The sequence below is a fragment of the Chamaea fasciata genome, unplaced genomic scaffold, assembly GCF_029207755.1.
Source record: "Chamaea fasciata isolate MVZ Bird 193981 ecotype frontalis unplaced genomic scaffold, bChaFas1.0.hap1 SCAF_4, whole genome shotgun sequence".
In the NCBI taxonomy this organism is placed as follows: domain Eukaryota; kingdom Metazoa; phylum Chordata; class Aves; order Passeriformes; family Sylviidae; genus Chamaea; species Chamaea fasciata.
Window position 1 is genome coordinate 78,492,396 of NW_027094089.1, and position 20,521 is coordinate 78,512,916.

Consider the following 20,521-nt stretch of genomic DNA (forward strand, 5'->3'; position numbering starts at 1 on the left):
TTTATGGGGCAAAAGATGAAGGGGTGTAGGAGTTCCCTGTTCATTTGTGGCTTTACAAATCTGCATCTTTGCTGTCACTGCTTCCCTGTGCTGGAACAATTGTTGACGCTTAAAAACACACTGCTGTCATTATATCCTGGTTAATTAACCAGATGATTCTGCAAGAAAATTTTCAAGGAAATTCCCCTGACAACTGGATATGCCTTTTTCTGGGGAAAAGTCTCTTCAAAATGGGATTTTAAATGGCTGATGCCTTCCCATATGTTTTCAAAGGTCAGATTTTAATTAAAAACCTTTAATTCACGTTGTCTCTAGAGGACAGTGACAGAGTTACTCAGATACAGCCAGCCTTCTTGATTTGATGGCTGAGAAACATTTCCTTGTTCTCTAACATAGGTCAGTGTCATTCTTCAGAGTTTATGTCTGACACACTGGTTATTAAAGAGCAACTATTTATTTCAAAATGTTGGCCAGTCTGAGCCATCTTCAAAGGCTGAGAATCCTTGACTCTTGCCTTATCTCCAGATAATGGGTACAGCTTGTTATTCTTTTCTCTGAGATCATTGTTGACATTCAAGAATAAACCAGAGAAACTAAAACCCCACTCTTGGAAAAAAAAAAAAAAAGAGAGAGAGAGAGAGAGTAATCATTTTGAAAAAGGGCTTCAGTGGTATTTTGCTTCTAAGGGCAGGAAACAGACCAGTAAGGGAACCAGAAGACCAGAAGGAAGATTGGGAACTGAGTGACTGGGATGGACAGAGCAGAGTAGGTTCTGATAGGGAAGGACATGGTAGGAAAAGCCTGGTAGCACAGGAATGGACGTTCCTGAGTTTGCAGAGCAGGAGGAAGGTGGACAGAGAGCTGGGGGGAGAGGGCAGCAGTGGAAATTGGAAGGAAAGAGGTAGGAGAATCCTTCAGAGCAGGACTCACTGTGCACATGTCAGATGCAGGTGCCACTCCAGAAGGGTCTCTGCCACATTGGCCAAACCTGTGCATGTACCTGCTCACTCTGAGATGACCAAACGACCAAACAATTCTCTGGATATCACTACCTAAGCTGAACCCCATGAAGTAAAAAAAAATCAATATAAGAACTTTTTTTTTTTTTTTTTTTAACATAGAATAATCTTTCCAGCTTTTCAGGTGAGAGATATATCAAGGGGATGCTCTGCTCCTGTAATGGTCAACAAGAAACAAGCTCATTATTTTCTTTTGGGAAAACAAGGATGAAAGCTCTATGTAGGATAGTTTGAAGGCTATGAGTCATTCACTATAATTGTTTATTTTTTTATATATTCTTCAATTTTAATAACTAGGATGAAAGAGCAGATACAAAATGTAGGGTAATTCTGTGTGATTAGTCAGGTTTTATGTCTCTCTGCTGGCATCTGTCAAGAGATAAAATTATAATTTGATTTTTCCAAAAATACACAGAGATTAACAAAAGTCTAAGAACTTTAGGAAGAAATAAGTGGTAAAAGTTAGTGAAAAGTTTATCACTCTGTCCTCTTGTGGCCTTAAAGATTTTAATCTGTTGAGTTTTTTGAGCGGGGACTGAAACTTGTCAAAGCAAGTGGGATGTTAGGACTGTGATATTAGATTTGATATAAAAGTGTGTCTGGAAATGTGTTCCTGAAGTTCACCAAGTGCTAAAAGAGCTGGAATGTTGTGTAATGTTCTTGTGAAAAGTTCACCGTGGAAATTCAGCAGAACTCACACTAGATGGGCAAAATTTCTCCTCCGGATTTTTAATGGAGATTCACCACCCCATTGTCCATGGGAACCTTCGGTTTTCCAGAATCCAATGCTCCTATTTATGTCTTCGAGTTGGCAAAGAGAACTTTGTCTCTTTAGCTGCTGAAGGGACCACAGAGACAACAGAACAGCAAACACTGATAAAATTAAACAGCTCTAAAGAAGGAAATTCTGAAAGGTTCACCAGCAGCTTCTTTCTTCCAACTAATCCCATTTTATGAAGATGATTTCAAGAATGGCAAGACTGAATTTGGTTCTTTGGTTTTTACAAATGAAGTAATTTATAAAGCAGACTAATTTAAGAGAACAAGTGAGATTGGGGAGTAAAATCTAAAGCAGAGTTTCCTATGCAATGGAGTTAAGCGATCAGCCAGCAATCAGGTTTGGACAATCTTTATTTTTAAGATTTCAATAAATTTAAAACTTGCTGAGATGGAATTTGTTTACATTAGGGTATAAGTTACATTTTCTCATGAAAAATCCAAACAGACCCAGCTAGAAGAGGTTACTCAGGGTCTCATTCAGTCACAATTTGACCATCTCCAAGTCAGAGATTCTATAGCTTTGCCAGCCTGTTCCAGTGTTTTATTTTCCTGATGGTAAAACTGAAAAATAATTCCTTGCCAGAGTTCCAACCTGTCTCCTGCTTCTCCTCCTCCCACTGCCAGGAAGAGTTTGGATCCATTCCTTCTTAACCTTCCAGTTTAGGAACTGGTGGAGAGAAATATCACCTTAACTTCATAGGACTTTTAAGTTTTGAGGTTTCCTCGAGGGGTTGGGAGGGGGTGTTTGTGTGTCCCACCTTGCCTGAAGATCTCCATCAGCATTCAGGAATCTGGAAATTGCTTTCCCTGAACAAAATTATCTTGATTATTGCTGGGGGCTCTAAACTTCGGGGCTGACAGCACAAGGTGATGCAGAACTATTGGAAGAATAATAAACCAGCAGCACGATGTACCAATTAGATTAATTAGATTTCAAAATGTGATGGATAACCGTGCTGTGTGCAAAGATGGGAGGCTCTGACCTGGCTCCTGAGAGGGAAACACACGAGCCACTGAGCCTCCCTGACATTTGGGGCTCTGAGTGTGTTCAGCTCCATAGGTCCCTGCTCTGGTTGTCTCTCTCAATCTTGTCAGCCGCCTCCTTGAAGCAGAATTCTTGATGGAGTAATTACAGAGCTCCAGTTACTTCACTAAACTCACTTTTCCCCATAACTTAGCAATATGAGCACTGGCTCCTGTCTTTTCTGAGTTTGGCTCTGGCTTAGTTTTTACTGAATGAGGAACTCTTTGAAAATGGGGCATTTAAGTTTCAAAACCACTCCTGATCATGCTTTCGATTTCAATACTTCTTTTATGTCACTTGTAATAATAAGAGGTCATGTTAAATATTTCAAATACTGAATGGGCACAAGTTTTTATACTGATGCTCCGTTTTGAACGCTGTTCACAAACTTTAGAAATAAAAAAAAAAGTATTAAGTGATAAAACCCTGCTATTTATAGTGGTCTTGATATAGATTTGTTAAACTTAGATTTGCAAATGTTAATTGACCACAGTTCCTTCCACTGTGTTCAAATGCTATGGTCCTTAGATCAAACCTATTATTTTAATTATCATGAAAATGTCCTGTATTTGTTTCCTACAAATATTAATTACCCTAATTGCTCTTTCTTTTTCCAGGGAATGTACATCAAATCAACATATGATGGACTACATGTAATCACAGGAACAACAGAAAATGTAAGATTTTTTATTTTAAAATGCTTTAATCATTCTTACAATTATTTTCTGTGTATCTGCAGTGCATTTTGTAACACGTAAGCTTGCTTTAAACCAAGCCACTTTTTATTAATATCTTTTTTCCTTTTTTATGTATGTGTATCAATATTACATTTGTAAAGACTTAGAACCCTCGAAAATAGACATAGAAAAGCAGCTGTGTTGAAATTATTAATAACTAACACTATAATAAAGGAATTTCTCAAAATTCTGCCCCCAGTGATTCCTCAACATCCTGATGTCTAAGAACATTCATACATTTTCTCTCTGGCACAAGTGGTTTCCTTTATATTCAGAACATGATATTTTATGTTTTCTAACATTTGTAGTAAATATTCAGAAGAGATCAATTATGATTTCCACTGTAGCCCCAGAGGTATTAAAAGAACTGAACCAAAATCACAGAGAGCTTTTCAGCTCAAAGATCTGTGTGAGACATCCCAGGGACACTAAAGAGTGTGACAGGAGCAGGAGCAGAGCTTCTGAACATCCTCCTTGTTCCTTAAGGTGCAATTTGTAATTAGAAATTTGAAAAAATTGAATTGACTTCAACTTCTGCCATCTAATTACTGTGACAGACTTCATAACACGACCCTTCTGGTTTTCATCTTGTCTTTTAGTCCCCCTGCTCCCATTCAGGCTCGGGTCTGCTCAAAGCTCAGAGCTGGGCAAGTGACAAGTTGAGATTTTACACAGCTGATATTGAAATTATGGATTGCTGATGCCCAAGGAACATAAAATGATCTCTGTGAGATGTAAATCCTGGCTGGCAAGTGCCAGTGCTCTGCTGGCCCATATGGGTGAGCTCCATGTGGGAAATTTTAATTGATTTAGATACATTGAGAAGTATTTATGTGGGTTTTGTCAATGCAAACCCATGGAAAGCCAGATGATTTGTATGTCACAATTTGGGAAGACAATTCTAATGCAAATTAAACTTGAAATTTGTTTGTTTATATTGTCACCATTGGCAGCATTTAAAAGTGTAAAAATAACTATATGTGTATCTTGGGTCCTGAAAATTATGACTGATCCATCTTGATTATGTTGGAGAGATTATGTTCATAGATTGAATTACTCATGCTGTAATTAATCCACTTTTTTACTGTAATTCTAATTAATTTCAGAAATATAATGCAGTTTGTGGGGGAAATATTGATATATTTACAATTGAAATTCACAGGAAGAGTTATTACGTTGCCAGCTACTAGATTTTTAATTTTTTTTATTTTGACTATCAAAACTTTTTGATATGACACCACCAGAAGAGGTTGCTTTTTTGGTTTTGCTAAAAGTGTAATCACACATGCAGATAAACCAGCTTCAAAGACCTTTAACTTCTGGTGTTTCAGCAAATTGATTTTTCATTCCTTTTGAAGGCATAATTGACCTCAGAGCCAGTGTTTAATTAGCTCAGCCTCATCCAAGCCAGGAAAGCAGCTAAAAAGAGAAAGAACCAGGCCTTTGCTTTTCCCAGTAACGCCAGCTGAAGTTAAACATTATGAATGGTGGTGTTTACTGCAGTTTCCTGCACACCTCTCATGCCCCATTCAAAGCCAAAGAGTTTGGTAAGGTCATGTTGAATTCCAGGAACATTTCTGCTCCATGTTTGCTCCTGGGCTGCCAAAATTCCGCAAAGGAGAATTCCTGTGGAAAGGGGAAAGTGGCTCTGGGGCCAGGTGGTTCTTCACATCGTCCACATGAAGTGTGGGGGTAAAATCCTGGTTTTTGTGGTGCAGGACTCAGGGGCAGGAGGGGAGGTCTGACTGCTCTGCCCAGGGTTTAGCTCAGGAGTGACCAAAGCCCTGTTAGAGATCAGGCAGGTGAGGGTCTGGGATGAGGCTGGTTTTGGGCAGAGAAAGGCTGGGAATGAAAAAACAGCAGTGGGTAAAAAAGGTCAAAGCTGTGCTTGGAACAGCCCAGTCCCACTGTGAATCACCGTGTCCAGTAGTGGCTGTTTGCCCTTTTGGCTGACTGGGCAATAAATCACTAAAAAAAATTAGAAAAATTAATAAATGCCATTTCCTGCTCTCAGAGCAATGCATGGCTCTGGCAGCAGGGGCTGACCCTGGGGAGCCACTTGGCCCCTCAGAGATAAGTCTCTCTGGCATTTAACTCAGAAATAATTGCAGCCATTTCCTCGTCCGTGGCAATTTGGGTCTTCCTTGTATTGCCTCCTCTTCTCTTTGTTCCTTTTATTTGTTTACCTCGTGGTTTTAATCTCCATTCACAAAAGGAAGGAGTGGGATTTTGGGCTGAAGACAGTGCAGCTGAGGAGCTCTTGCCTGCAGTGAGGTCATGACCATAAACTTCTACACATCACTTTCAGTTCAGATAAATCCATTCTTCCTTTGCATTTGACACGTGGCTCGTGTGTTTATTGTGTTTAACAATTCGTGTTTTAGGCTGGCTCCAGGAGATATCCAGGAACTCAGTTACGTTGTGGTAGCAGCTGTTTCTCTGTGCAGCTCCTCAACAGGATTAGAGCCAGGCCACTCCCTCTGCCTGCGACTGGCTCCTTTTGTGCTTTTCCTAGGAGTCTTTTTGCTTGGCAGGGAACTTGAACTGTTTCTGGAGGATTCTTTTGCTTTAAAAGTTTCAGCACTGTTTGACAAGGGACAATCAGTCCTCTCCTCTCCCTGACCCTGTATCTCACGACTCGAGTAAACTTCCCACCCTGTCTAAGTCTCCTGCCTGAACAGCCAGCTCCCACTGGGATTTGTTTTCCAAGGTGATGTCTCAGCTCTTTAATTCTCTGTGGTTTTCTTTCTCCTGAGTGCCAAGTTGATGTGCTGTGTGTCAGCAGAACACTCTCCTAAGCCAGTGCACAGTGCAAAGAATTTGCCTTGAATTCTCGGCTGTCTAATCGTGGGCCTGCTGATCACCTGAATGCCCCTGATTTCTCTCACAGATTTAAGATTTCATCAAAGCATCTAAAAATTATTTGTAAAATAGTAGTAGGCCGTGTTTGAGTGGCTCCTCAATGGGTTTTAATCCATTTCCATGTGCTCAGAACAAGCTATATTTTGGACAAGGGAGCTTTTCAGCTCCAAGATCACTAAATTATGTGAGTAGTGTGCATACATAAAATCTCCTGAAGAGCAAGTCCCTTACATCCATTTGTAAACTACCACATTCTGTGTTCAAATGGTTCATTTAGAGTGCTAAATCTGTCTGTCTTGGAGGTGCTGGAGCTGTATTTGAAGGTGTAAATATCCTGTGTGTGCAGAGCATCTTCAGTTCCCCTCAGCAGTAACACTGATCTGTAGAGGACTGAGCCCTGATTTCTGTCCCACATGTGGCTGCTCCAGCCCTGTCCCAGAGTCTGTTGTAACAGATTTAATTCCATGTGATGTGAATTCACCCAGGGTATTCCCAACAAGGTTGAGACTGCTCAGCTAAACCCAATGGAATAGGTCAATTGGCCAAAAATGGCAGTTGGAATTCTAGGTTGGAAATGGAAACAGAATTCTAGATTATTTCATCAAATTTTATCAGAAAAAAAAATTGTTCCTTATGAATATGACCAATTATCATTATGTGACAGCAATAAGACTTCTTTAGCACAGCTTTATTGCCTCCTTCAGCATTCATTGTTCCAATTCCTGCTCTTTCCTTCCACCTCCTCTGTAAAGTAAATGTTTTCTTTCTTGTCCTCAGTCTCCTGCTGACCAGTGTAAGAAAATCCATGCTGGTGATGAGGTGATCCAGGTCAATCACCAAACTGTGGTAAGTATTTTGGAAATTCTGTGCTGTAGCCTTTGCCTGTTCTCAGTGGTAAAATAGTACTAATTCATTCTTTGCCCAACTATATTATTATTTTTGTTATTTATGTATTTTTAAACATCATATTCACTGCTTATTCTTAATAAGTAAAGGCTAAATTGAGTCCATAACTATCCCAGAAGGATTAAGCCAAATTTACATTTTGCACAGCTGCTGTTCAACATCATACTCTTCTTATATAAGGAGATCCAAGAATATTTCCTTGAAGTTCTTAGACTTCTCATTATGCACTTGCCAGCTGGTTTAACTTCTCCTCTTGAACAGAATTTTGCATTCTGTTTAACGCAGGATCCAGATTAATAATGCAGAAGTGCTGTAACAGCCGTGTATTCTGAATCTGTTGGGGGGAAGATATTAAAATGATTAAAGGGTTGATAGAAATCTGCCAGTTTTGGGGTTTGGGCATTCTCTGATGAAGATTTATTTTTAAGATACCCAAAAGCATGTGGATGCTGAACCTCAGTATTGCAGTATGTAATTGAAATATAATTTAAATAGCTCTAGTGTTGCTGGAGCTACAGGTGAAAGGAACACTGGTATTTATTTTTTTTTTCTTAGGCATGAGTAGTACCAAGGACAATGATAACTTCCTAAGAAACTTCTAATTTAGAAGTTCACTTTGTCCTGGTGACCCCCATCTCCAGACACAGCAGCTGCAAAATTAAGAAATCTCTTTTGTCTGTCACTTGTGTGAAGTGGAAATATGAAAGTCTGGCTATTAAAATCTTATGATTAGAGAGCAAATATTTTCTCTTGAAAAGAAGTATAACTTATTCATTTACACTTTAAATGTTAATGCAACACACAGCTCTTATCTGTATTAGAGAGTTGTCATAGTTACAAGCTGAAATATGCATTAGACTGGCTTTCTCCATCAAACACACTCTTCAAGTGACAGATCTGATTTAATCTTTATTCCCATAGGTAAAATCCCCCATTCAGCTTCTCAAGAGTTGGCTTTTTTAGCAACTCTTTCCATGTCTGCTATTACAGCAGGCTCAAGGTGGTTGATACTTGTAATCCCTTTCCACCTGAGGGCACAGGACCAACAGCTGAGTCAAGGGCCATGAAAGACTTCTTTTTTCAAAAAAAAAAAAAACCCATAATACAATAATTATTCATTCCGAAGTTTCTGACAAGCCAAGGAAAGAGATAAACGGCACTGACTCTTTTGGAAATTTATTCTTTCTTTGAAATGGCTGGGAAAGTCTCATTATGTGTTCAGTTTGGAAAATCAGACAGTAACAGTGAGTGTGCTGTTCAAAGGTGTATGTCCAGCTCTCACCCCTCACAGATTAGAAGTTTTAATATTTTAAATATCCTGTAGATCTTCAAGTATGTCCTTTAATTCTCTTATGGCACTCCTTGCTGCAAACCACCCTCAGCTCTGCTCCTTCTTCCCCCGAGTTATCATTTTATGATGATCCATATTTTGCTTATAATTAGCATTATTTCCATTAGTGGTCTGGAATAATTCAAAGGCAACAGCTCATTACATTTCCACATAATCAATATTCTAATATTAGCTCATAAAAAGGGGTGTAACCCATTTGAAATTAATGACTGGGGGTCAGAGAACTTTCAGATCCCTGTTGTTCCTACAGGTTTTCCAGATAAGATGGAAAACAGATTTCTGTGTTATCATAACCAAGACATTTGCTTAAGATTGATATTTCTGTAGCATTTTCGTACCAATATTTTCTGTTATATCAAATATAAATCCCCTTCAACACAATGTGTTTAGAAGAACCTGTTCTGAAGATGATTAGAAAATGTCATTTTGTCCTACCACTGCTGGAAATACTTCCCTGAGCGGAGGTAGTATGGATCTCCTTTAGCAGATTCCGATCCTATAGCTGACTACAGGCCCCATTTAATCTGATTTTGACTGAACTAGGCCAGTGTATTTTCTAGATAAATTCATATTCATTTAATATGATCATTTGAGTTTTAAAACTTTCATTGATGTTCCCACAACCTGTAATAAATTGCTCCGGCAGTTAATTATTCTCATTGCTGGTGGGGAAAAAGTCATTTTATTTGTAGTCTATATTTGTCTGGCACAAGCCTCCATTCCTTTGATCTTGATGTATTTTTATCTCTTAAATTGGAGAGCAGGTTTCTCTTTTAGGTATTTTCAGGATGCAATCAAATTAGCTCATCATTTTTTTTTTTTAGTAAGGTGGATAATTTGAGCACTTTCAGTTTGTCATCCTAATGCATGACCCTCCTCAGCATCCTCTTTAAATTTCCAGTTGTAGGACTCTGCATTTTTCACAGGGAGTTATGGAGCTTCTCAGGGCAAGGATTCACTCATGGGTGGGGCAGAACTCTGGTGCTGAAAGAGTAAAAATGAGACTAGTGAGCCTGGAGTTGTTCCAGGGGAGGGTTAGGCTGGATTTCAGGAAAATCTTCTCTCCACAGAGGGGAAGAAGCACTGAACAGACTCCCCAGGAAATGGCCACAGCTTTTTAAAGTTTTACTTGACTTTTTCAATACCTTTTCAATGGAGTACAGTGGAGTGTTCAGAAGTGTTCGGTCTAAAGGAGAGCTGCTTCCAAATTACGTAATGCAACAACAGAAAAAGTGAGAAATAAAAGTCTTTCCACGTGGAATCTGGTCAAACTAAGGAACATTCTGTAATACAATTACAAAGATCAAATAAAAAACAATAGTACTTATGGAAAGGAATTAATTAAAGCAAGCGATTCACCACTGGCTGTTAAGATCATTTAATCATTATCCAATTTCCTTATTTGCTTTTCTGCTTGCTCTTCTTGCTTATAAGATTTTAATAAAACAGTGTAAGAAACTTTAAGTTCTAGATTACTGCCACCCTAACTCTTTATTTTTCTCTTCAATAACAACAGGCATCAATTCTGCCTGTGCCTTGTAGATTTTTACTTCCTCTCCCACAAAATTATACAGAAGTACTAAAGATGCCAGTGTAGCACTTCTTCGTTTGCAAAATTAACAATTACTCCTCAGGTGGTGTATTTTCTGCTGCTTAGTTGAAATAATAGATTTTACATTGTAATTTTTTGTCAGCATATAATTGTGAAAATTAAATTGTGTTAAGGTTCCTTTTTTGATAGTTTTTTTCAGACATTGAAAATATTGAAGATCAAATAAATATTCATCCATCTACCTGACCACCTGTAAAATATTTAAAATATATGGCTTCTTTTGGATAGAGAAGAGATAAGTGATCTGTAAACAAAGGAAAACTGAATTTCTCTTGAATTTCTCTTTTTTTTTTCTTTTTTTTTTTTTCTTGGCTGAGGGTTAGGATTTGAAGGTTATTTCATAGGACAGAGAACAATAACAAGGCCTTTAGTAATTCCTGTTGAAAGCTCGATGTTACTCAGGAGCACCTGGCAAGACTCCAGGAGTCAGAATGTAGTAATTAATCCCAAACCAACTGAGCACCACAGAACTGATCTGACTGAAAATGGAAGAGATGAACTTGGAATTAATCAGAAACAGATTTCCAGTAGAAACTGAGTTTGGACACCATTGTCTTGACATTTGTATTATCTTGTCTGAAATACTGTGTGATCTTCAGGTCATTTACAGCTATCAAAGGTGTTAAGTTAGATGGGAGCATTAAAGAAATGTAATGGGTAAAAAGGAAAATGTTTCATCTGTCTCATAGGAAGAGAAATTATTTAAGGATTTCAGTTTGGTTAACTCAGCCAGCTGAGGCTGAGACAGAATTCCTCTTTCTCCACAGACAGAGGCAATAAAGACCAGAAAGAGAAACAACTCCTCAAGGCATAAAGGAGTTATTCTGCTATGCCAGAGCAAGAGGCCACAGAAATATCTGTAATAAATCTGTTGTGTTACATGTTTCTTATATTCTGTTGAAACAGCTGCTGGTTTCAACTAAAGCAGTTGAATTTTCACACTCGAGGTTGGTTCTTTGGAATGATGGATCCTGTGCTTTCAAGGGCACATAAGAAAGATGGGGACAGACTTTTTAGTAGGGTCTGTTGTAGAGGGGCAACGATTCGTACTGAAAGAGGGGAGATTTGGACCAGATATAAGGAAGACATTTTTTTTTTTTTTTTTGCAGTGAAACACAGGCACAGGTTGCTTAGCAAAGCTGTGGCTGCTCCATCCCTGGAAGGGTCCAAGGCCAAGCTGGGCAGGACTCTGAGCAACCCACTTGAGAATGTCCCTGCTCCTGGCAGGGGGAGGTCGGACTAAATGACCTTTAAATGTCCCTTCAGACCCCAAATATACTTTGATTCTAAAAACATGATCAGCAGTCTAATGCCCTTTCATACTGATGGTTGTCAAATTACATGCTTGAAATTAAGTGTGTCAAGAGCCTGGCACAATGAAATAATTTCGGCACTAATTTATTTGTGTGAAGACAGTCATTGAATTAATACCCTTGGTGTCTGTTTGTTGAATTGTAAATATGAGTCCTAATGAGAGCTCATTTTAGGTGGAGGTAATTCTGTAAATGTAGTGCCAGGTCAAACCATCTGTGTTTCAGCATATTCTGTTTTGGGAAATGCAAGCAGGGGAAGAAAAAAAAAAAAAAGGGAAAAAAAAAAAGGACAAAAGATGTCATGAGAATTTGAACTTCTTTCCCCAAAAGATGTCCTTCTGTTCCCAAAGAAAGTGCCACATGTTACTTATTCTCCAGATTCTGCCTTTCAGAAAGGCTCAGTAAAGCCTCTCTTCCAGTAGTAGATCTTGCTTCTTCTTGGATTCTTGCTGTGTTTCTCTGTTAGTTAATGAAAATAACTATGTAAGATAATGGGAGAACATTTGGTTTTCCATCATCAATTATTGTTGGGAGCAGCTTGAATATTAATGAGAGTGAATCAGCTACAGGTGTTAATGACGAGCTTCCCGTTCAGTGACAGAAAAGTCTTATGATCTTCCAGCACATTTTTGTCTAATAATAATTTCTGATTTCCATGTTAATCAAACCAGCTCCCTTGATTAATTCCCTAACGAGGCAAAGTGAATTACTTAAAATATGAAAAAGATGATAGTCTGCTTCCTTAAAGAAAGTTGAGTTTACACAAGCTGGGTTGGTTTGGTTTTCTTTTAATGCAAATATGAACAGAGGTCAAACTTTGCAGGTTCAAGTAAATATCCAGATGGCTTTGCTTATGTATTTGAAGAGTCATGAGGGGAAACATCTGTCCTGGTTCCTGTGAGGGGTTACTGCAGTCAGAGCAGACTTACTTGCTTTCAGTTGGTGTGCAATATAGTGGGATATAAATATTTAGAAAATATTTGGCACAACTGATTTCCAGACCAAATGCCTGACAAGGGAGCTTTTAAATTCCTGTTAGTTATTGCTCTGTGTCTCCCCACCCCAGGTAACAGCAAAGCCGGCAGGTGATCCAGTGAACAGAACGGGCACAAGTTTTCCAGGCAAATTAGGGTGTGATCTCCTTGCCTTCGGTGAGGTGCACCCAGTGGTTCTGCATTTCCTAAAACTCTTCCATTTTTCTGAGTCCTGATAGGGTTTGGTGAGGCAGTGAAGGAACTGAGGAACCCCATTCCTGCCTCGTCCCCAGAATTTTCAGGGAAAGCAGAGAAAGGAAACAGATGCCTCTCTCCCCTCTGCACCCCCAGTTCCACCGTCTGAGCTAAATTTCACTTCGAAATTCCTACCATAACAAACAGATATAATGTGTTTGGGAGAAACTGGCAGGGAGGTGAATAACTGCCATAGGGGTTCAGACCACTGGAATCCTCTGATAAACACCACCATGTTCAACAGCTCAGCTGTTTTCTCGGTCCCTTTTGATAGACAAATATATCATGCACTTCATGCCTCTGCAGACACCCAAAAATACACAGGGGTTTGTTGGTTTGTTTGTTTTTGTTTTTTGTTTTTCTTTTTTGGGGTTTTGTTTGGGGGGTTGTTTGCTTGTTTTGGTTTGTTTGGGGGTTTTTTGTTTGTTTGTTTTGTAGGGTTTTTTTGTTTTTTGGGGGTTTTTTTTGTCTGCATCTGTAGCACTAGGAGTTTTTTGTATGGCTTTTTCATACAGATCTACGGTGAGTCATCCCCAGGCAGGTAGGCTTTATTTTAAAAAGGGAGAAAAGGTGCTTTTCCAGCATGAACAGAGTTTGGATTTATAACGATGCTGAAATGCCTACTGCTGGTAAGATGCATTCCAAATCCCATTCATGCAAATCCAGATCTTCTGAATGAGAAAAAGCAAAGTCCTTATGAAGAGAGTCTAAAGAAGACATAAAAAACACTGCTTTGCTGTTAATGAAAGTGGGTTATGTTCTTTTTCATATTTTTCTGAACATATTAGTTAAGGAGTCCCAGCTACAAAATTGTCAGGCTTGGGTCTACAAAATTACCTCAGCATTGTGGAATTTCCTGGTAAAGAAATTAATTGTTTTAGCAGTTAGTATTTTTGGAAATATTTTTTTTTAAGTTGCTATATTCTTCATTTTCCACTTCACCATTTCTATAAGAAAACTAACAAATCCTTTAATACAGACAGTAGTCCACAGATTTCTTTTTACCTGGAGCTATTCTTTCCACACTGAGGATGTATAAACAAATAAAAATTAATGATTGTGGCAATTTTAAGTGTAAACCACGGAAATTTCAAACATCTGCCTGTCTCTGTTCAATTTGAATCAATTCTTTTGCATTCTTCTGGGTTTCTTCCATCTTAAACATCTAAATAAGCACCTGATTTTATTTATGGAGGAAAATAAAAAGTATCACATTGGTCTTTGATTTCTTCATTATTCTAATTTTAATTTAACTTTCCTTGCTGAAATAGCTTAACCCATTTTGTAGAGTTTGATTTTGATTTTATGTGCTAAAAATCTTAAAAGAGCAAAATACCTTTCTGGAGAATGCATCTTGCCAGAGCTAGCAGTCTTTAGTAATTGCTTTAAAGACTGATTGTTTAGGACTAAACGTCAAAATCTGACTCAAGGGCTGGTTTTCAACTAAGATTTTTAATCCACTATAACGACTTCTCTTTTTTTCAAAGATATTTTTAGTAATACAATTTATAATAACTTGTCCAAATTCCCAAGAGCATTTTATCATCACCCAGTAGTAATGACTGCAGCCAGTTCTCTGATAGATCTTGGTATTTAATGTCTTTGTCATTAAGGTTCTCATTGGAATAATTTATCGTTAACTTAATTATTTATCATTCTTTTCTAAAAGGAGTCCACGGAACTCTAAGGATTTCGGCAATCTGAAAATTGCATCAATCTATAAAAATCCAAGAGAGAGTTCCACTTGATTTCTATAATTGAGTAAAAGGGAAAAAAATATATGGGCTTTTATAAACACAGTCCAAACTGGAGGGGTTTTTGGGATGCAAGCTGCCATCCTTGAGTTTGTTTGGATGTGACCTATTTACAATTACTGCTGTTTTCTGTTTTCCTGTGGCCAGTGCATGTTTCAAAAGTTTTTAATAGAATAGCAGCATCAGAAATAGAACAGAACTTTTAAAAGCTTTTAAAATCCTTTTTGGAATTCTGACACATCTTGCAGTTCTGCCCCAGGTAGATGGTCACAGTGGGATCCTGGCTTGGGCCCACTGTAGAGGCAGCTTGGAGCCTTACAGTCAGTATCCCAAATTCTCTTCAGCCCTTAGAAGAGGATTTTAGTTCAAATCTCTTGGAGGTTGTCTTCTATTATTTTCCCTTCACCTTTTTGTGTAATCAGATATTATCTTCCTCTAAGAGGAAGTCATTATAAACTCCACCTGATATAACAAGGGGGTGAATGTAGACTGCTATGTGTCTGAGCACCTAAATAATTTATTTTCCTGGTTTTTAATAGCAGTGGGAATTCACACTTTGGTCAGAAAAGAAATGATGATTGAAATGTTATTAGTGAACGCTGACAAGTCAAGCATGGCCAGTATAAAAATATTTCCTGCTTGCACATATTGGTGCTGTTCCTGTTCTGGGATTCACTAAGCTTTTCTCTCTCAGGAGTTCATTTCATGGCTGATGCAGTTGCCTTGGGAAGATTGTGTCTGGGAATTGCTGTATGGACACAGCATTCCAATTCCTGCTCAGTACAGGTCTGCTCAGATTTGTGGCAGTCATGACATTTATGGCAGGTCCTTACCATGGCCAGGTACTGCTGCTCTAAAAATCTGCTCTGACTGGGACAGAAAAGGAAGAAGAAAGAAAAAACCCCTAAAAATAATTTTTCTGGTTTTGTGTATAAATAATTCATAGTAAATTCCTATTTAAATAATCGAGATGATTAAGAAATGTCTCCAAGTAGTTTTTTTTCTGAGTGGCACATCCTTACAGTACCAGTGATGTCCTTTTTTATGGCTCTGTTCTGTTTGCAATTTACAGTAACTTGGAGACTCAGCTGTGTCCAGGGGCTGTACAGATAACCCAATAAATGATCATTTATCTCCAGTCAGGGTCTTACAGCTGTTACATACATGCTACATATGTTTTTCCAGCACAGTCTGGCTTCCTCCTCAGCACTCACAGCTGCAACTCAGACTGAAATGATTTCATGACTTCTAGACCTCATCTTCTGATTTAAAATGCTCAGTGATCTCACAAGTTATTGAAAGGGTAACACTTCAGCTTTATTTTGTTCAGGAACTTGGCTAAATAGAAAAAAGTAAAAATCCAGCTGCAGCAGCATGATTTCAGTTCCACAGAGTTTATAAAAACTGCTTATGTTTGCAAGGGGCAGGTTGTAATAGACCTTGTTGGTTAACAGAACATTTCCTTCTCATTTCAAGTTAAATGGAAAGCTTTCAAACCTCAATTATGGGCTTTTTCCTTAGGTCGGCTGGCAGTTAAAGAACCTAGTAAATGCACTGTGGGAAGACCCAAATGGAGTGATTTTAACCTTGAAAAAACGCCCTCAGAATACCCTGGTTTCTGCTCCTGCACTTCTGAAGAATGTCAGGTGGAAGCCTCTGGCACTGCAGGTAAGGTGGCTGCAGCAATGCTGCAGTGTCAAGGTAAATCCTTTATTCATGGGAAAACACTGGAATTTCACCTTCCAGTGAAAGCAATAGGAGCCTGTCCCAAACTCCTCTGGAGCAGAGTGCTGAGATAAATAAGTGTGGCAATGATTAGATTGTTTTCCCCATGTTTTGGTGACTTTGGGAGCCACAGGAACTCAGACAAGGAAAGAACATTTACAGATAGTTTTATGAGGAGCAAGGTTCAGTGGCTGCTCTGCCTGGCAGAGGCAGCAGTGCCTCCCTGTTTCCATTATTTCACAGTCTGTCAACTACTTGTTTGTAATCAAGTGTGTCAGATCCATTAAATTCCAGGAGAACTCTGCTTCTGTTGCACACCTCTCATGCAGTTGGAGTTTTTGCTAGCAGGGATAATGGAACCTCTGGTATTTTCTGTGTACTCATTCCTTGAAAACCTGCTGATAAAAAAAAAAAAAAGACAATTGTGAATATCACAGCTGCTCCTTCCTACAGCAAGAAACACTGAACTCAAAATGTCATTTTTAGAGGAAAGGTTTGCCAGTAAGTAAGTAACTATTGATCTTTGTCTTTAATACCATTTAACATCCTGTAAGGAGTTGATGAACTTCCATAATGTGGAAGCTTCTCAGAGCTGTTTTGTTCGGTTCACACAATACATGAATGTGTTTCTGAATGGTTTTTAAATTAATGAAACAAACCACTTCAAGCTCATCCAGACAGATTGCCTCTCTGCCTGGCATTTTCTAAATCTTTCATTTCTCAGAGTGCCAGAATCCTGCACAGTGGCTTCACTTAGGGAGTTTGTGTAATCCCTGCAGCCCAGGAATGCTGACAGTGGGATTTAGGTCCACCTTTCTTTCTCTGTGACTGCCCCTGGGGGAGAGGAACGGGGCCCTGTGACACCCGGAGGGGATTTTTCTGTCATAATGCTGCAGGAATAACATCCTTTTCTCTGGCAAGATGCTCATGTATCTACTTGTGAACTTCAGATGGAGCCTCCAGGGGCAGCCAAATGGAAATTGCAATTGCAAAGGGCTTCCAGAGAGATCCTCTCTTTATATTTGTACATTAAAGAATCATAATTCACAGGCAGCACTGGCTCTGGAGGCTGTGTCAGAGTTAAAAGTGTGTGCTGTATTCACTGCAAGTACGGCACAGGATTTGCCATTAAAAATGCCAACCTTCGTCGTGGTAGCCAGAAAAGTGGAAGTGCACCAAGCTGCTCTTGTGGAATTATCAGCAGTTCTGGTTTTGGGATGTCTCCTCTCCTGATGAGCCCCTGAGGAGCAAAGGGTGCTTGAAGTGTCTCCTTCCTGGGGTGTATTTCTTCTATATCAGAGAACAGGAAGGTGAGAGATTTAAATAAAAATATAAACTGTTTTGGAAAACAAAAGCAGCTCTGGTCAGTGTTACCTCTTAAGAGTAGATTCTGTTATGAGGTGTGGAAACCAGATTTTAAATCTTTTATTCTTCCTGCCACAGAGACAAGCTCAAGTGTTCAGACCTGGATCCGTTTCAGGACGCAGGTTTTGGGTTTGCCTGTTTCCTGCAGCTCTCACCTGGATCTGGTCTTATTTATTATTGTCAGTAATGACTTGGAAGCAGCCTGATTAAATTTCAAGATGCCACTAAAGCCTGTGCTTCCTGGACAGCTGACACAACAGCTTGTTGCTGCTGGAAGCAGTGAGCTCACTTCCCTCTCCTGTTGGCTGCAGTGTCCTCGCCTTTTTTTTGACTTTGGCAGTTTTGAGACTCTAGAGCAGTTCCGTGTGTTGGATTGGTAGGAGAATTTCTGGGTTGGTTTCTTTGTTGTTCTGGAGTTTTCTGCTGCTCAGGGCTTCAATTGGCTCTCGCGGAACAGGATTTGGGGACAAGCAGAGAGCACAGCACAGACAGGAGGGTTTCCACCAAGACAAAAGCAGGGTAGGGAATGCCCAAACAGCAACAAGCTGCAGGAAAATGCTTCAGTGAAAGCAGATTGAGAGAGAAGCAGTTCATCAACAGCCAGACTGTCACCAAAAAGGGATAACACACATGGGTGTGTTGTATTTCATGGTGTGTTCAAGGTCCAGATCCATACATATTTCTCTGCGTGTGCTATTTTCATGGTGCATCCCATATATCTATTTATGTGTCCACATGTGAAGCAATCTTTCCATTCTGATTTAGTGCTGGTAAAAAAAAAAAAAAAAAAAAAAAAAAAAAAAAAAAAAAAAAAGAGGCAACCAAAACAAAAGGAGTACATAATTAGGGAAGGCAAAAAGGAAATAGGATTTAAGAACTTGAAATCATATTTGTTACTTTAGGTTGGTGCACAGCAGGAAGTTTTAAATAAAGGTTGTCATGTTTTCTATTGTTGCTTAAGGCACTTATAGAAGTTATTAATATGTTTTCTACAATAATTAAGTTTAAAATTAAACTGCATAGGTAATTTGTGAATTATTGATGATACAGAATCTGTGAGGCCTTATAAAATCTATTGCTTGGCCTTGTAGTATTCTTTTGCTTTAGAGGGTTTCCCTTGATGCTCAATTAACAACAGCAGAGTTTTCATTTCCCAGTTCTATGCTCCATTATCTTTCAGTGAGATTTGTGACACCATTTCCCCCTTTGTCTCTGGCTGACATTATGTGATAGTAGATTATTTCAATTTTTAAACTAATTATTACCCCACTCAGGAAAAAATGGAGGTTTTTTTTCATTTGTAATGGCAAATAGTTCTCTGCCCACTATAACTTCATTCAAATAAAATACAACATTTATTGTATTTTTTTCTTTTTATTTAGAGAACTTTTCAAATTGGAATAATCCTTCCTGTCACAACTAATTGATCCAGAACAATTACACCATTTATTATTTAGTTTAACAATAAGCATAGAGAAGTAATACAATTTTGATCCATTTGCAGACTGACATTCTTATGAAAAAACATATTTTTTTGGTATTTAGGACTGCTTTTATTTTTTAAACTACATAAAAAACATTTCAGTGTTTACCTCTAGAAGACAGAAAAGCTTTTATTTAGAAAAAGATTGATGTTTATAGCTTTCATCCAAATTTTGAGTCACTGGATTTTCCTTCCACCTGTAGAAAACCAGTTGTATCTATTTAAGTATAACTTTTATAAATAAAAATATTTTCTGTTTCTTAAGTATCAACACAGACTGAACTTCGGTTGAAAAATATTCTTTGTTTATATCTCTGTATCCTGCGCAGCATATTTGATTATCATCCTTCTAGTCCTTGCAGGCCATTGACTTGAGCTTCTCCATGACATCTGAATCAAAAAACTGTGTTCAACATCATGTAAAAGTTTATGAAGTAAAAATCTTAAAGGATATTTATTTATTGTTCAGGCTAATTTATAATTCTTTGCTGTTTTCCGTAGAGCACGTATTTGTATCACCATGGATATAAAGCCACAGGACAATGAATTCTGCTTTCTTAAAAAAATCAAGACATTCTGTTCCTTCTAACAATAAATCTTTCACTGAAACCAGCATGATCATTTCATTCAGTACAAGTATTCCAGAGTTCTGTAATTAACTTCTGTATTAATGGCATTTAATACAGTGTGTCCTTTCTCCTCAGATAATTGATTTTCTGCATTGATTAAAGATCATATTTTGATTGAGTCTCAGATTTTCCCTTGAGGTGGCTTGTAAATTAATTTAATGGTCGCTTATCAGTTTCTTTCATAACTAGTCTTGAAGTCTAGAGTTTCACTAGACACCTCTTTGGAAAAAACTTCAGAAATTTAAAAAAATGGCTAATCCAAAAAAGAGGTCAGAATTCCTAAAATTATGCGCAGTGATTTTGTTGTTTCTTGTAGCACAGGAAGCATTAATTTATTCTTCATGTGCCTTTTGGTTTTTTACAGCCTGTGATTCCAACCAGCCCCACAAGCAGCTCTACAACCCCAACCAGTACGATGGGCATGTCCTCAAAAATGGACAACTCTGCACTCCAGGATGTTTTCATTCTCTCCCCCATGTCAGGACTTTATGGCCCCAGGTATTTATGTCCTAAGGAATTTGAGGTTTTGGAAAACAAAATTTTACACTTTGATGTCATTGGATTAATTAAAAAATCCCAAAACTAACAGCCCCACGATCAAGCTAAACAATTAATAAAATTAAGAGCTAAGAATACATTTAGCGTCATATCATTGATTTAAGTGACTTAACTTTCACTTAGCTGTGCAAAACTGGGTTTAGTCCTAAATCAAGAAAGTATTCAAAGAAGTAT

At 38.4% G+C, this 20,521-nt stretch overlaps 1 protein-coding gene across 1 annotated transcript in view; it reads left to right on the plus strand.

The window, feature by feature from the left end:
• The window catches only part of LOC136289064 (connector enhancer of kinase suppressor of ras 2-like), a 144,681-nt gene that overhangs the window by 118,871 nt on the left and 5,289 nt on the right, over positions 1–20,521 (plus strand). Inside the window, exons 8-11 of the mRNA XM_066182529.1 lie at positions 3,441–3,500; positions 7,200–7,268; positions 16,109–16,255; positions 20,154–20,287. Of these exons, the coding sequence (XP_066038626.1) occupies positions 3,441–3,500; positions 7,200–7,268; positions 16,109–16,255; positions 20,154–20,287 (410 nt within the window). The remainder of the gene's footprint in view (positions 1–3,440; positions 3,501–7,199; positions 7,269–16,108; positions 16,256–20,153; positions 20,288–20,521) is intronic.